Raw genomic sequence first — 16,775 nt, forward strand, 5'->3', positions numbered from 1 at the left:
ATATAATGCCTAAGTGAGTAAAGGCTGGAACAGAAATTCTTAAAATGACATCACTTAACTGTAATGCAGCCTTTAAAACCAGGAAAAGACAACACTTCTGACATATCACAATGTATCAATATCCAAAATCTATCACGATATCTATCATATCACAATACAATATAATATTCTTATATTGCCCAGCCCTAATCAGTTATCAACATAGTTGGCATTTATTTTTCTGTCAGTCTACAAATTGATTAGTCAGCTAATGGATTAATAGCTAATAGATTTAGTATGTGTTTCTCAGTGTAATTAATTAGTATTTCTGATTAATTTAACAACACATTAAAACAATTGAATGGAATGCTATTTAATATATTAAACATTATTTAGCTTAAAGTAAAATGCTTAAAGCCCCTTGAAGTTCAGAGTTTTATTTTTAAAATTATTTCATGAATCCATTTTGGGGAGTTTTGGGTTGATATGTTGCTATTTCAAATAGGTAATGATATATGAAGTCATTAAGTTATTAAGCTATTGTAGACTATTGTAGTAATTTATATATTGAGTGACACTGTTTCAAAACATGCATCATTTTGAAAGAAGGTTTCAAGCAGGATGTCTTTTGTATGTGATATGTGATATTTTGAGATACATTTTATTGAGTCATGATCATTTATTTGTGTGAATTGTAACTGAGCTTTATAGTTTCAGTAGCCATTGATTCATAACCCTGATAGTGGTTGATAAAGTAAAAAAAAATTATGAACTTAAGTTTGCTTATGGCCATTTCAAGTTGAGGGGCTGCAAAGTGAATGTTGTGTTTTAGTCTGGTTGGAATGTTGTAACACCAGTTGAGCCCTGTGATTGAGAGTAAAGGCCTTTAGACCAACATCACACAGTTTTGACTAAACAGATCTGGTTAACTTTCTTATTGTCCTCTGAATAACTTTGATTTTGTGGTCGTCCAGTGTTAGTCTCTGTATCAAAAGACATGTCAGTTATTGTGGGAGTGACAGCAGGTGATCAAAGGTCACTTTATCTTCCGCTTAACCGGTGTCAGACTTTTACTTCAGCTTGTAAAATATCTGTTCTATATATTTATTGCAGTTGTTTTATTAACGGTGTGATGTGTATAGATCAGAACTGTTACAGTAACCCAGCTAGCATATTCAGGTTTCCAAAAACTGCAAGGAGGTATTATTTGGGTATCTGCAGCCAGGATGTGACATTTATCTGCACAGACAAACAGGTTACTCCAGAGCCCCTGAGGACAACCAGAGTGCTAGTGTGCATATAAGAGCACTCTATTAGAAAACAACAAATCACACTTAATACATTCCTTTATATAATATTTTTGCCTGTTTTTAATGTTATGATGTGAGCAAAAATGTTATGACATGACAGAAATATTCATGCTAAGTTATTATGCAAGCAACTGTTTGTTGATAAATTAGCCTTCTGCTGTCACATTGTTACATATTAATGGTGTTGTCACGTCTGAGAAGGCAGATCTGGGCAATCTGAGCTGGCAGTGTTTGTACAAAATCAACATATTCCCTGATTAATTACAGCCTAGCCTCTCAATTCAAAGCATGTCTAATTGATGTTCAGGCTGCTTGTTGGTTTAGTCTGGTTTTCTGTCATTTTCATTCTTGAAGAATGGTTTAAGAAGCTGATTGCTGGAATATTTTCCCGCTGCATTCATGGACAAGTTGCTACTAGCCTGGTACAGCCTCTCCCTGTTTGGGGAGTTGCGACTCCCACCACATGGAAGCAATGAGCAAAACAGTGTAAAAAGTGCAGACAAAGTGGAGCATATTCCTTTTAGCCTGCTGCAGTGTTAGTTTTGTTATTTTCTGCAGTGTTTTACTACAAAAGTTTAGAGTTTAGTGTTAGTCCCAACATTAAATTGAGCTCTTGTCAATACATTTATTTGTAAAGGCTGCTTTTGCAGCTCACAACAGAGCTTTTCCTATTATGACCCCAAACTTAAGTTCAGACGGATATTTAGTTACTCTTATTCTGTTTTGACTTAGAAATGTAGATTAGCATTTAAACAGTCTGCAACCAATCCAGTCACTGTTCTCACACAATGACATACAGTCGAACTCAAACAGAACCGCAGTCACCTGATGTGCATCATGTGCTCCTCACTTGTGCTTTAAACTGACTTTCTTTGTCTTTGTGAAAAGAACAAAGAAACGGTCATTATGAAAGCCGGCAGGATTACCTCTGGGGTCACATCAATAAGCTGAATAAGCCTGTTAAGCACGTCGAGTGAGTGACATCGTGTCCGATAGCCGGCCACTCTTACAGAGATTCATCCCTGTTTTCCCAGCCGGGCTTCATGACTGAATTCTGTTTAGTGGCTTCAGTTTCAGGGTCCTGGTGTTATACGCGCCGGCTCACTGTCATGGCTTACAGGGGCATTTCAATAGAACAGAGCCATTGTTAATAAAACCTGTGAAAAACGTCTGTGAAAAAGGCCTATTAGAAATGTGCTATAGACCTTCTTGCATATGTCCTTGAACCATAAAGCTCATTCCTGTCATATGTTTGCCTGTCACGGTCACTACTTTTATTGGGCAATATATTGTCCCAGAAAGTATTGCAATAAACAATATTATTGACATTTTAAGATAATTTATGCCACTGATATAATGATAAGATAATATAATGATAATAATGCAACTACACCCATGAGCAATGATCTTTAAATTCTCAAGAATATTCAGACATTGGAATTTGATTGTGGAAAAAAAACATTTAAATATCCTAAATAAAAAAAAATAAAATAAACAAAGCTCGGGTGCTGCATCTTATAATGCTGGGAAAACACTGATTTTATTTAGGCATCATGTTGGCTAAAATGTTGCTGACATTCTTATGTCAACAAACACATTTAAACTTAAAATACGTCGTGGGCATGTCCCAATTCTCCAAATTCTTGATTCGATTTGACTTTCGATTTTTAGGTCAAAATTCGATTTGCCATTGTTAGACTGTGTGTGTATTCTTGATTTGTAAAGATGAACAGACCATTGATTTTTTGCTCTAACAAGGGTCATTTACATTTTCAAATGATGCTGTAAAAAGTTCTGTAAGTTTTATATAACATATACCATAAAGGTGTAACCACTGTCATTTCATTGTACAACCCTGTGTTGTATATTGATAATAAATGACCTCGATAGCTTGATGATAATAGTTGAATCAGTAATCATAGTAGAATATCAAAGCACAGTGTTGCCCTTGCTGCAGATGTTTGTTGACAAATATTGACAAGCCGTTGAACTCTCTTCCAGGTCAATTTGGGAACCCTTTGAACAAATATATTCGCCATTATGAAGGTTTATCATACGACACAGAAGCCCTGCACAACAATCACCAGAGAGCCAAGAGGGCGCTCTCTCCTCAAGACAAGACCGTGCAGCTGGACTTTCACGCACATGGAAGGTCAGCTTCAACACAAACAAACACACTGTCCTCCTCGTTTATTCATTCTCTCTATCTTCTGACGTGACTTTATATTGCTACTTGATTTGTTATTATTATTTTGTGAAAATTTGTCTTAGTGTCGTAAACACAAAATGCTGTAATAATTGTGCTGAATAAACCTAAAATAAACTAGAGGGCAGAACGCAGACCTCTGCCAAGGCCGAATGCCCTTTTAAATTATTCTGTGTATCTGCCCTTGATTCATATTCTTCTTTGGCCCATGATACAGCTGTCCACTAAGTTTCATGAAAATCAGGCCAATAGTTTTTCTATAATCCTTTTGGCAAACAGACAACATTAAGTCCTTTTTTCATCATTTAATGTCATAGCTTTTGTTAATGATATTTATCTTCTTGCTTATCATTTATTTACCGTGATCCATACTGTGCTGGTCTTATTGTCTTTACTTCCCAAGTCATCAGCACAAGATAATATGTCCTCATGCAGTAATGATCGCTCGCAATGCATTTGAATGTAAAATGGATATGGAAATGTTCATTCCCTTCCCACAGTTCCATTAGATGTGGCATATCTTATAATATATGACTTGACTAGTTCCTTATTGAACCATCTGGTCACGGAAAGAACAGAAGCCAAAGATGAAATAAATGTTGCCATAATACTGGGCTTCAAAGTCCCCATATGGAGAACCTTCTGTTTTCTTTGCATTAAATGAGAACTGTGTGAAACTTTGATGAAAGCTATAAATTGGAGGGATTGATCTTGTTTTATACCTGTTATGAAAAAGATTCCTGCTGCCACTAAGGTGCAGGCTGAGCTTGCTGAGCACCAGGGGCAACATTGCGGTTATTTAAAACCCCAAAAAGACGAGACTAACCACATTATTGTGAGCTGTAATCAAATCCTTCTCTTTTTACCTCCAAAAGACAGTGTAGTCCCCTTGTATTATTTCTGATTCTGTTTTAAATGACACGTAATTTGAGATGAACCCTTGTCAAGGCCAAGTTGTCTGAGTACAGTGGTGCCAGCCCTGTTTTGCAAACAGATTATTTCAGGCTCTATCACAATTTAAATCTTCTCAGGTTTGTATCAGCTGAGTTCTTGTCACTTGGTGTAAAGTCACAGCTGGCTGCAGTGGAATGTGTGTTAAATGCTGTTAGTGTGTAAACTTCCATTTTAGTCTTTCAGCACTCTTTATACCCACTCTTTTAGAAGAAAAATATTTTTTTTAACTCTTTAAATCTTTAATTTTTCCCCATTATTTGTGGTGCTATTTTTCCATCTAGATTGTTTTGGAGTGAGTTGATGAGTTTTGGAGATATTGTCCATAGAGATGTCTGCATTGTCTCAAAAATTATAGAACTAAATAGCAGTGAGCTTGTGGTGCTCATAGTACTAAAAAATACATTTGAAAAATTCAACACCAGTGTCATTATTCAGAAATTGTGACCCGGTTACTTAAAATAATCCACAGAAATTGTTGTAAGGAATTTCATATAGTTTCATATATTTTCTTTCTATGGTAGAATCTACCAGAACTACTTTCTTTCTAGTAGTAAGAAAATAATCCTTGAAGCAACTCGCAGCAAGGCCTGCAGATTATTTTCAGTTTGAGTGTCTCAAATGTTTCTTTGTGGTGCTTTGAGCATCCCAAGCTGAGCGTCACCTAATTCCATTATATCAGAGAGAAGGCAGACATCTCTTTGGCCATTATCTCCAAAACTGTGAAGTGTTCCTTTTAGGTCTTTTTGAGTGAAATGATATGCTAAAACTCCAAAGAAGCATAGAACCAACCAACATGTCTATTATTCCATCATTAGACCCCAGTGTAGGACTGCATAGTGCCTCAACACATGACAGAGAAAATGTGGACCAGCTGGTTTCCCTTGACTCACTTACAAAAGAAGTTTGTTTTCTGCTGCCTTTAATTTGTACTAAATATCACCATGTATGCATGCATGCAGTATCCACATGCACACAGTAAATTATATTTTAGTATACTGTCCCAGTGTACTGCCTCTTGTTACTGCAGTGCAGTTCTGTGGCTATTAGTGCAAATGGAAAATGTCTTTCCATTTCCATTTTTCACCCCTTTCTGTCTCACCCTCATTTCTATCTGCTTTTCTTTGATTCTTTTTAAATTTTTTGACATGCTGAAAAGTGTAACAATGATTCACCTCAGCAACACTGTTTTTCCAGTAAGCTCCCCATGCTTTCCTCTTCACCAGGCCTGTTTGTTGTAGGTTATCAAGGCCCTGTAAAACAGATTCCTTTCCTGTGCTTTTGTGCTCTTTCCTGTCATTGCTTGCCTTGGAGCCGATGCTTCTGTTGGTGAGGCAATCACAGCGTCAAGCGCCATGATCATTTTGTGTCTAAGTACTCTGTAGCGTCGAAAGAGGATGTAAACAATATTTTGCAGAGGAAATTGAATTGGAGGTGGTTTGCTGCTTGATGTAGTATCTTATCTAAATGGACCTGCAGTATGTCTGCTGTGAACAAACTCACAGATGCAAGTAGCAGAGGAAAAACTAGCAGAATTGCACAAATCATGACATGTTATGTTATGAGCTGCAATGAATAATTGAGTGGAAGAAAATTAGTTTTCAATTATTCTTACAATCAATTCATTGTTTCAGTCATTTTTCAAGGAAAAAAGTAAAACATTTTCTGGTTCCATCCTGTTAAGTATATGTTTGCTGCTTTTCTTTGACATTTGTGATAGTAAATAAAGAGTCTTGAATGTTAGTAATGTTTGGACAGAAGCAATTTGAAGATGTCACCTGGAGCTTTGGGAAATTATGATGAGGATTTTTTTAAATATTTTTTGACATTGTACAGACTGAATGATTAATTGAGTAATTGTGAAAATAATTGGCAGATTAATTGATAATGAAAAGAATCGTTAGTTGCAGTCCTAATGCAGTGAAGCAAGCCAGAAATGTTCAATGTGGAAGTCCAGATCACTGAACAGTGAAAGTGTATGCAATGAGAGATCTCTGAACACTTAAGACAACTAGTATGAGGAAAGAATGATGAGGAAGTGTCAAAACATTGATAAGAATAATATTATGTGATCATTAAAATAAAATAATCCCTCAAGCAACATAAGGGCAGGTACATTTGCGTTCTGAGTACGAATAATTTTGAATTTTCATGCTGTATGTTGAACCTGGATAGAGGAAGGCAGATATCTAGCTTCATAGTATTGGCTCGAGTTGGAAGTGGCCCAGCTGTTCTGTTGTTGTTGACATCATATTGTACATTAGCATTTGTGTTTATCATAGTAGTAATAAAGTTAGCTGTAAGATGGACAGAACCAAGCCAGTGGGCATGAAGTCAGATTCTCATTCTTTATACTTTCTCTGAATTCTTTAGGTTTACCAGATACACACTCTCTCTTCTGTGCAAACCCAAGGCAGGGCTGTGTGGCACTATAGAGGTTTGTTGTAACAAGAGAAAAGCTTTCTTGTGTATGCCCACTCACATGAGTATTTGTGGCTGGATCAGGTGACTGAACAAGGCAGGGCAGACAGCTATCTCTGTTGAGGGCTTCTTAACAAAGCGAGGTGCCAAAGAAGAAGTCTGGAGTTGGTTATGGCACAGTCCTGGGGGATGTTACACCATTCACAGTTCAGTTTAGTGTCTTGCTTTCCAAGAGTAAGACTCATTTGCGGGATGTATTTCTTCACTTTGCATTAAAAGATTTCTACTCACAGGGGTTAAGTAGTTGTCAGAGGCCCAAATCAAATCAGGGTAAACGTATTTGTTTGCTTCAGTGGTGAAAGATTGGTGATAGTTTGGTTAGCAGGTCAGAAATACCAACATAGATATAGATTTATAATTTGTTAGGTAGGTGATAATGTAGTGAGCAGGAGTTCCCAAACTCTTTCATGTCAAGAAACCCAACAACAAATGCACATTAGACCACAGACTATCAATATGGAGTTTGTCTTTAGGAATACACTCTGATTAATTCTTATTTTATTTCTAGGTTTGAGGATAATAAAGTCTTCATAATCAATTATCAAACTGGGATAGGGCTGCAACCAAAAAATAATTTCACTGTCAATTAATCTTTTGATAATTTTCTCAATTAATCGCTTAGTTGTTTAGTCTATGAAATGTGTTGTTTGTTTTCCAAAGCCCAAAGTGACATCCTGAAATGTTTTGTTTTGTCCACAAACCAATAATATTCAGTTTAGTGTCACAGAGTAATAAAGAAGCCAGAAAGCCAGTATTTCTGTACAGCTGCATATGAACATACACAATGATCCAGCCAGCAGCTAATGACTGTGTGTGACCTGACCTCTATCTTCCTCTACAAGTTAAGAGGACACACTGTGGTTTCACTAAATGTTGTGCATTGCAAAAAAGTAGGTTGTTGTTAGTTATGATGCTCTACATCTAATTATGTAATGAAATCGCTCAATATTTTTGATAAAACTTGTTTTAATATCTGAACTGCAGATATTGAACCCTTTGTAGGCTTACAATCTCTGTAAGTGTGGCTCAAGGGCACTCCTTTTCCTTGAGCTGGACTGCTTACTGAGCAAAGTGTATGACAGTCAGATGCTTGAGTCAGTATGTTCAGCAGTTGGGATTTGTCTGAATAATTTATCAGTCAGCTGCCTCTCTGAGATGAGTAGCACTGACTTGATCCACAGCCTCTCCTCTTCCTGTCTGTTGCAAGCCATGTTTATGTATCAGGAACATGATGCAGTGATTGTCTGTCTGTCTTTTTCAGTTAGTAAAACCTTTGTCCATTTAAGGGTGTTTACTGATTTCTTGGTGTGAATTTATTCATGTCAATTCCTTCCCTTTTTAATATTCTTTAATCCCCTCTCTCATGTTTATTATTATTTGTTTGGTTAGTTTGTATGTTGCTTTCCAAAGGTCATGACTTTAATTTTTTTCTAAAATTCTTTTAGCGTTTTTCACAATATTTTGCATTATCTTGACATACATGAAGGTTAGCTTTAAACAAAAAACAAACAAAAAACAAAAACATACAATAAGATTCAGTCTCTGCATTTAACTCATCCTAAGTATTAAGATCAGTAGGGAACTGCTGTGCAACACCAGTGGACCAACTCCAGTTCTAAACCAGTCACAGATACAGACAGGAGAATTGAATTGAAACCCATATTGGCATGTGGGAGAACATGTAAATTGAACTTAGCATTTTTGCTGTGAGGCAACAGTGCTGAGCCACCATGCCCTAACCACAATTTTGTTTCCTCTCGTACATAGAGAACATTTATTCTAATAATTTTATGCTGCTACTTGTGACTGCTGTGTAGCCATGACTATGACTACAGCCATGAAGATGGCAGAGCTTTGACTGTTGCTGTGATTTTAGATTTGGTTCTTAAGATTGCGGCTGTGACACTAACTATTTGTGTGGTGAATTGACATGGTTGTTTTGGCTAATTGTTTTGCTGAATCTACTGTCCCGCCTCTTCCTGTATGTCCTATGGGACCTAACTTTGGACATAGGAACGGTAGGTAATGGCAAGAGAGAAATATTTTTTTTTATCCTGTTGGAATTGTGCCATGAATTACACATATAATGTTTAACTAGTCTAGCCATCAACATGGCTGTCCTTTGTAACGTCATCTTACCTGAAGTGTTAATTATCTTTAAGATTGCCATTGACTACTATTCATATTTTTTTCTGAAGTAAGATCCCATGGTGGTCCACTGGAAGGGGAGGGATTTTGCCTCTCAGTTTCTGAACTGTGGCTTAACAATTTGGCTAATGTTAAATAGGAGCACTAAAGAGTAGTCATAATGTTGCCACTGTGGCTATATCCATAACATATTAGCATCATAGATTCAATCCCAAATGTAGTCTGAGCAATGACCATATCCACAGCCACAGCTTTAATCAGCACAGCACAGCCAGACAGAGCAGCTGCAGCTCTGCTTACAGCCAGTGGCTGTAAGCTGTCAGAGCTCAGCCTTCTGAGAGGAGAGATGAGCAATAAATTCATCTCTCCTTACTGTTGTAGCTGCAGAGCATTTCCCTGAAGTGGCAGTGTATTACTACACTAACTGTTCCTATGGATCAGAAGGAATTCAAAAAATAAGCATAAACAATCACAAGTGTCTAATAGTAATTCACAAAATAATCATCACTCAGAGCAATTATGATATTACTGACTTCCCATGATCCTCAGGAGGCAGGTGATAAAATATGCAAAACTTGCATAGTGCAGTTTTAAAGCCAGTTTTACATTTGTGTGATATTTAGGATGCTTCTTGCACAGCGATGCTTTTATTTAATACATTTATTTACAAAATATCGTCCCTTACAATGAACACTCAAAATGCCGTTGCAGTTCTCTGATAATGCAGATTAAATTTCTGGCTGAATAATCCACTTATGGATTCATCTGCGTCTGTGACCAGTGTGCCATGGCGGTATCATGGGTTGACTGAGCTTTTGATGGGGCACAGATGAAGTCATGAGGTCATATTGATCGTTGTACAGTCCATTAATAAGGTGGGGAGAGGCCAAGAACTGGACTGGGTGTGCCAGGATGAATAACAAGCAGAGGAATTTATAATCTATGGCCAGATGATCTTCTGTGTCACAAATGCTGACTTCAGAGACAGGGTCATATTGCAGTCTTTGCTCCACATGTTTATGAGTTCTCTATTTTTTGTTTAAATTCTTTTCCTATTTTTTCTTTCTCTGTTACTCTTCTGTTGGGTTCATTTGAAATGTTGAATTTTATGTTTATACAAAACAAATCTTGACCAAGATAAATTAGAAAGAGAATATTGTGACCAAAACAGGGCAACAAAATATTCATCCACTGGTTCCAGAAACACAAGCATTAGGTTGCTTCATGAACACTCATTCATGCCTGAGTAAGTGAAGGGAACCAATGAATAGAAGATACTGGCAATGTAACAAAAGGGTATACATGTGAAAGGAAAACAGGAATGAAGAAGGAAAAACTGAATACTGAGGCAGGTCAGTGTAGAGTCATCCTGTTCAGGGATATCCTGGACTGTATCTGACCTTTTCCAACATCATTTGCTATCTCACTCTCCCAGACATTTTCTCTTCTACTCCCCAATTTATACCGTGTCTCTTGTGCTCAGTTTCTCTTGGTTTTATGCTGTTATTGTTTTCATGTACTCATTCCCACACAGCAGTTAGTCTGCCTTTACATCCTCAGCCGTTTTTCTCCTTCTAAACACACCTGCTTCTGCAAAACATATTCATATTCAGTAGACGTTTATGGTGTGCCATGTCCTTGAGTTACAGGGACATACATAAAGGCCATTTTCTTGTCACTGGGAGTGCTACTCAGACTGTAAAAACATCATATGAGGGTGTCCTCTGTGGCTCTGGAGGGAGTCAAAAACAATAACCTTGGTGACGACATCACATTATCTCAGCTTGGGCTTGGAAAATGGAAAATTTGTAACAAATAGCCCATGTTACAAATTGGAGGAGTTAGTCAGCAGTGTCGTCAAACAAAAAAGCATTTTGGGAAATTTAAGATTGAGTGCTTTTAACTCATGCTGTCGACTAAGAATGAAACATAAATTAAAAAACAGAGGAAGTGGCTACACTTGTATGCTTCCTAAAAATGTATTTTCTGTGACAGTGCATAATCTGAGGTTGCATGAGGCTATTAACCTACTAATGAAATAGGGTTGGGCCAATGGACGATATCATCTCAGTCTACCATCTTAACATCATGAATAAAATCCCTCTGTATTATGTCCCCTCAGAGCTCTAAAGAAGGAGTTTTGTTCAGTTTTGGTCACAGTTTTTTTTTTTTGTGGGAGAGGGAAAAAGAAGCTGTTGCTGCTCATTACTGCACTAACGTCACATTTCCATATCATGTATATTATTTTCTTATTAAACCTGTCCTAAACCTGGTTAGGTAAACAAGCTACACTCAGCTACACTGGTGGCTGCAGAGTTTCTTTTCTGTGTCCTGCTGTAAGTGTTTTCATCACTTAGCTTGCCCAGTACAGCCAGCTAGCTTTGTTTCAAACTTAACACGGCTGGGATGTGATAGTTGATCTGCCTGCTCCCTTCGTTGGAGAGTTTTCTGGGTTGAGTGAGACGGTTGGTGATGGCTGTCAGAGTGACAGTGGGAAGTGGTAGTGACCACAGTGATCAGCTGGTGAGCAAGTCGGTTTTTCTGTTATGGGACAGTCAACCCTTACCCCTCTCCCGCTAAAATAGTGATATGATTGTCCATCGGGAATATTTCACTGTGGACAGCATCATATGCCAATTTGGTTGACATCACCCAACCATATTACAGAGGCACATGTGATAAAAGGAGCAAGATTTAGACTGCCCTAAAACATTTTTTGCCTTGCTCAGATAACATAAGAAAACTAAAATGGTACCATCCACAAATAGTTCAGGATGTGGGAGTAAATATAAACATCATTTGAGTCATCAGGAGGAAGCTTCACACCATGAGACTAAAACCGTTTTCTCATTTGAATTGAGGACAGTGTCCAGAGAATCAGGTCAAGATGTTGTCTGGAGTTGCCCTTTCACACATGTAGCAAGCAATAGGAGATATCTGTTTCGGACATGTTCTCATCTGTTGGTTAAGGCGAGGGGGTGGCGCCTGGATTTTGTGTGCAGTTATGATGACTGTTTTTGTCTTATATCAATATTAGATGTTTTTGGACATATCCACAATATCAACAAGAGAGTGGATAGTAAGGATGGGTTTGGGTTTGGGAGGAGAGAGAGAGGGATTTTATTTCATGTGGTGTTTAAGATGTTCTCAATAAATGACAAAATGTTCTAAATATGTAGCAGTGTTGAAATTTAAAATGTTTGGGCTTACTTTTTACAAATGAAATGACATTTTTGCAATTATAGAGAGAGTAAAGTACAGAAAAAAGGTAATGCCGGTATCATATCATTTTAAAAATGAGCTGTACCCAACCCTAAACAAGAGTATGAAGCAAATAAAGGCCATGCACCCTTAACACGTCATCACCATGCTTACTCAGTCGCTGTGAATCCTCTGGACAATGACCTGCTATACCTGCTCCTGGTAATGTCTTGATGTCTTGAAGATCAGGGTTGCAGACAGTGCATGTGTGAAGGGGGCTAAAGCCACGTGATTATGAAAGAGATGGTGAGGAGTATTGCTCTGAGCTTCATTGCCTTAGGTTTGTGGGAAGCTAGTGGTTCATGTGCACCTCATGTGATTCTTGCCTTTTTGTCTTACACATCACAGTTAACAAGAGGATTACAAAAAAAACTGTGGCTCTGCACAAGTGTTCATGTGCTTCTCCTCATGACATAATTCTTCTAACTCACTGAGTAGAGAACCACTGAGCAGCAACCCACACAGCAGCATTGTAAAGCTCAGTAAAAATGTGTAAATGATGCAGCTTTTTCTGCTAAATTGTCTCTCTGTGTGGTTGTTCATATTAAAACTCTACAGTGTAAGCATGACATTAGGGTTTGAGTGTAAAACTGTCAGCATTACTGTGTTTCCCCACATGTCATTTTGTCAAAGTACGACTTTTCATTCTGTTTAATGCCTATAATAATTACACATTTTTTCCTCTTCTATTCTTTAGATATTTTAACTTGCGGATGAGGAGAGATACAACCCTATTTTCTCCAGATCTCGTCATTGAGATATCAGGAGAGGAGATGCCCGTTGATACGTCACATATTTACAGTGGAGAAATCTTTGGTAAGTCCAGCCATTTCCACATACCACATCCTGGGTGGAAGCGAAAAGAAAAATCGAATTATTCTAATTATGTTGTTTATGTGTTTCAATCAAATCATCATCTCATCATCTCTTGAGTAATTTCTTAAACAACCGAAATGAGAAACAATGTTTTCATGTTCTGCCTTTTTTATTTGCCTACTGGAATATTGTATGTGTGTGGGTGTGAGAGAAAGAAATATGAAGTTTATTTTTGCACAGTATTTATCACAGCAGAAACCAACACACACAGGACTTTCTGTTACCTTTCATACAGTTCTTCCTTCCGTTCCTATCCCTTCCCTTCCTGGCCGTCTTCCTGCTGCCCATCTCCAGCAGAGTTCAAATAAACAAAAGGAAAAAACAAGGCTGTTTGTGCTGTTGTGATCCTGTAGCACTGGAAAATAGAGCTGTGAAAATCCATGCAAACTTTGTGACTTAATTTCTACCCTTAAACCACTTGAATATTTAGTTTTATTGTATACTCAGTTTAGAATAAAATTTATTTGATCTTTAAGTGAAATAGTTAACTTTGTTACAGACAAAAATGTCTGTTTTGTCACCCTCATCCTGCTTTGTGTTTCAGGTGAAGAAGGCACACTGACTCATGGCTCTGTGGTTGATGGGCGCTTTGAGGGCTTCATTAAAACCCACCAAGGAACATACTATGTTGAACCCTCAGAGAGGTACATCAAGGACAAGAAAGCAAACTTCCACTCTGTCATCTATCACGAGGATGACATCAGTAAGTATCTGCCATTGCACTTGCTTTACTGAAAGACTATGGTCTTTCAGTAAAGCAATATAAATTTCAGTAAATTATATAGATAACTCATATCTATATAATTGGCACATTGTAGGGACAGGTTGTGACTTCGTTGCCTTTAGATGTGCTACAGATATATGGCTTGTTAGCTGTAGTGGGAGTACCTTTAACAGGAGCCTTTTGAGATACAGTCTTCTCCTTACTTCTTCCATGTTGTTAAAAGATAGTATACTAGTATAGTGAAGGTTATAAAGGCAGAAAATTAACACTTTATGAAGGGTAATACTGAACAAAACATAGCTTTTGACCCACAAAGAAAGAAATTGTGATGTGGTGGTGTGACGAGTGTTATGCAGTAAGGGGCTGATGGTTGATAGACTTGCCTGATAAGCTTGGAGAGAGGGTTATGTTTGACAGGCTGGTAGCAGCAGGATTTGGCTCTGGGTCCTGGGCCACAGTCAAAGTGGTCAGCATTTATACTGGAAGCAGCACTGGAGCACGACACAGCATAGGAATGACTCATAACCATTGGTGGGGTCAGACTATGACCAGCTCAAATTCAAAAGCTCAAACTGCAAGTTTCCCAAGGAAGCAAGTATTTATTGACATCTTTTTTTTCATAACCAATTTGTGATGATGACATAAATGAAGAAAGATTGACAACAAAGTTTCAGTGAAATCCCTGTTCATTTATGCTCTGACAAATAAAGATGGGACAAAATAGTGGACTCTGTTCTTTCAGACAACCTAATTAGATCACGGTAATCAGCATCTCAAAGCTCTGATAAATCTGTCACAGTGAGTGCCTCATCTTCACCAGTGGCCTGTCAGGTGGGAAGAGAAGAAAGAGGAACTAGGAGAGATGACCTGTCTGTGGACACTTCTCTGATATTCAAACCGAAAGTCAGACTGATTGTATCATTCCCATTTAAGATGAGCACCTTGTGGATTAACAGTGTGCGGAAAAAAACCACAAAACACACCGTCCTGCAGTGTCTGTCAAGGTAAATATCAGTTAAATAAGTTGATTGATAACATATATCTTAATTCCCTTTTAGAACTAAAAGTTGACTAATGTTGGTGTAGCTCAAGTTCTGTGTAGAGTCAGAGTGTGTTTCTGTGCTCTCTTAACATATTTTTGAATTCAATGGAGCGAAGCTCACAGTAAAACATTTACTCCCACTAAAAGATAATATCTGAGTCCTTGTGACTTGTAAACAGACAATAAGTCATCTACTGAACACTTAGCGTATTTTGGTATTAGTCTTATCTCCATGTAGAGTGAATAAACATGATGTTTCCTAGATAATGCTCATCTGCCTTAACAGTGCAGTTTGCTCATTACAAGAGGTCAAGTGACTGAAACATCTGACACCAAATTTAACAGAAAACCTCAGTAATAAATATAAAAAAGTCTGTTTTACCACGTAGTAAACATTATCAGCGTCTCTTAACTATGAAAAGTAAATAATTTAGAAATGATTTATGCATTCATTCTTTTATGATGGGGAGACCATGGATGATAACAATATTTGTTCAGCAGTTGTTCATGCTAGATCTGTCAAACATAATAAATAAGAAAAATAATAATAAAAAAAACAGTACCCACATTTGTCTACTACAAAGAAAACTCTATTGGACATCTACTATACAATCACAGATTACAGTAAGTGACTAAGGTTAAAACTAAATCAAAATGTGGCTGTGGGTGAGTATAATGAATCAAACACTGCATGAATAGAAACACAGTCCCGTAACCCGAGACTCATGATTCCAGCAAAAAGAATTAAAAGAATAACAGACAGAAAATGAGTCCAATTCAAACCCCACCCTGGCTTCAGGCTGGCTGATAAGTCACTGCACAAACACACGCATGCATAAACACAGACACACATAAGGAGATTCTTTTGAGCTGCTGAAGGAAATGTAAGCAAATGTGTCTGAAACTGACTTCCAAATTTGATTTAGACTAAGCACCCATTTAGAGGCTCAACAGTAGTTTATGATATGTTGAAGTCGTCTGCCCGCAGCAGGAGCATGGCGTTCTGTTGGTAGTGACGGAGAAGAAACTGGGTGGAGGGAACAAAAGGTCACAGGTTAAAATGAGGAAGTGAGAAACACACTAGATTAAAATGTTGTTTTTCATAACTTTTTTACAGTTTTTGGCCATCACTCCTGCCTTTTATCTCTCCAGTTAATTCTGATTTGGCAGCTTTACATAAAGGTTTGCCCACTTACACTGCTGAGTAAGGGTGTGGTTGGCCCTCACTTGTGTGATTGTGCTCCAGAGTGTACCCTGAGTGTGCCTGATAGAAGAGACAGAAGAACAAGACGCTGAAATTTCTATCATAGTGAAATGAATGGGGAACAATAGCTTTTAAAGGTCCAGTGTGTTAGATTTAAGGAGATTTATATGCAGAATATGGCAAAAATTGAATATAATATTTATAAGTATGTTTTCATTTATGTATAACCACCTGAAAGTACGAATGGTGTTTTTGTTAGCTTAAAATGAGACATTTATATTTTCGCAGCTACTGTAATATCTCAGACCAACTGTGAAATCTTGTTTTTTTAGAAGTTGAAAGTAGAAATGAAAAACATGGAGGAATGATGGTTATAAACACAAAAGTCCTCACTTCCGACTCTTGGCTTTTCTTTTTTTTTTTTCTTTTTTTTTTTTTTATTTCTGTCTTCCTTCAATTTGCAAGGGCCTTTTGATTAGCAGTTGAATGAGACGGCATTCACTGTATGGACAAAGAAGGCTTTCTCTGAAAAAATTGAAAACACATTGTCAATGGATGAATGTGTTGTTTCAGTGTGTGTCCAGTCAGTTTAG

The 16,775-nt window shown here is 37.5% G+C and overlaps 1 protein-coding gene across 1 annotated transcript in view; it reads left to right on the plus strand.

Annotated features, from left to right (window-relative positions):
* Nucleotides 1-3,283: 3,283 nt before the first annotated feature.
* The window catches only part of adam10a (ADAM metallopeptidase domain 10a), a 28,058-nt gene continuing 14,566 nt past the window's right edge, over nucleotides 3,284-16,775 (plus strand). The window contains exons 1-3 of the mRNA XM_084717741.1: nucleotides 3,284-3,441; nucleotides 13,034-13,152; nucleotides 13,757-13,915. Of these exons, the coding sequence (XP_084573867.1) occupies nucleotides 13,050-13,152; nucleotides 13,757-13,915 (262 nt within the window). The 5' untranslated portion in view covers nucleotides 3,284-3,441; nucleotides 13,034-13,049. The remainder of the gene's footprint in view (nucleotides 3,442-13,033; nucleotides 13,153-13,756; nucleotides 13,916-16,775) is intronic.

This window comes from Lutjanus erythropterus, chromosome 1, assembly GCF_056507025.1.
Source record: "Lutjanus erythropterus isolate fLutEry1 chromosome 1, fLutEry1.hap2, whole genome shotgun sequence".
NCBI classification, from domain to species: domain Eukaryota; kingdom Metazoa; phylum Chordata; class Actinopteri; order Lutjaniformes; family Lutjanidae; genus Lutjanus; species Lutjanus erythropterus.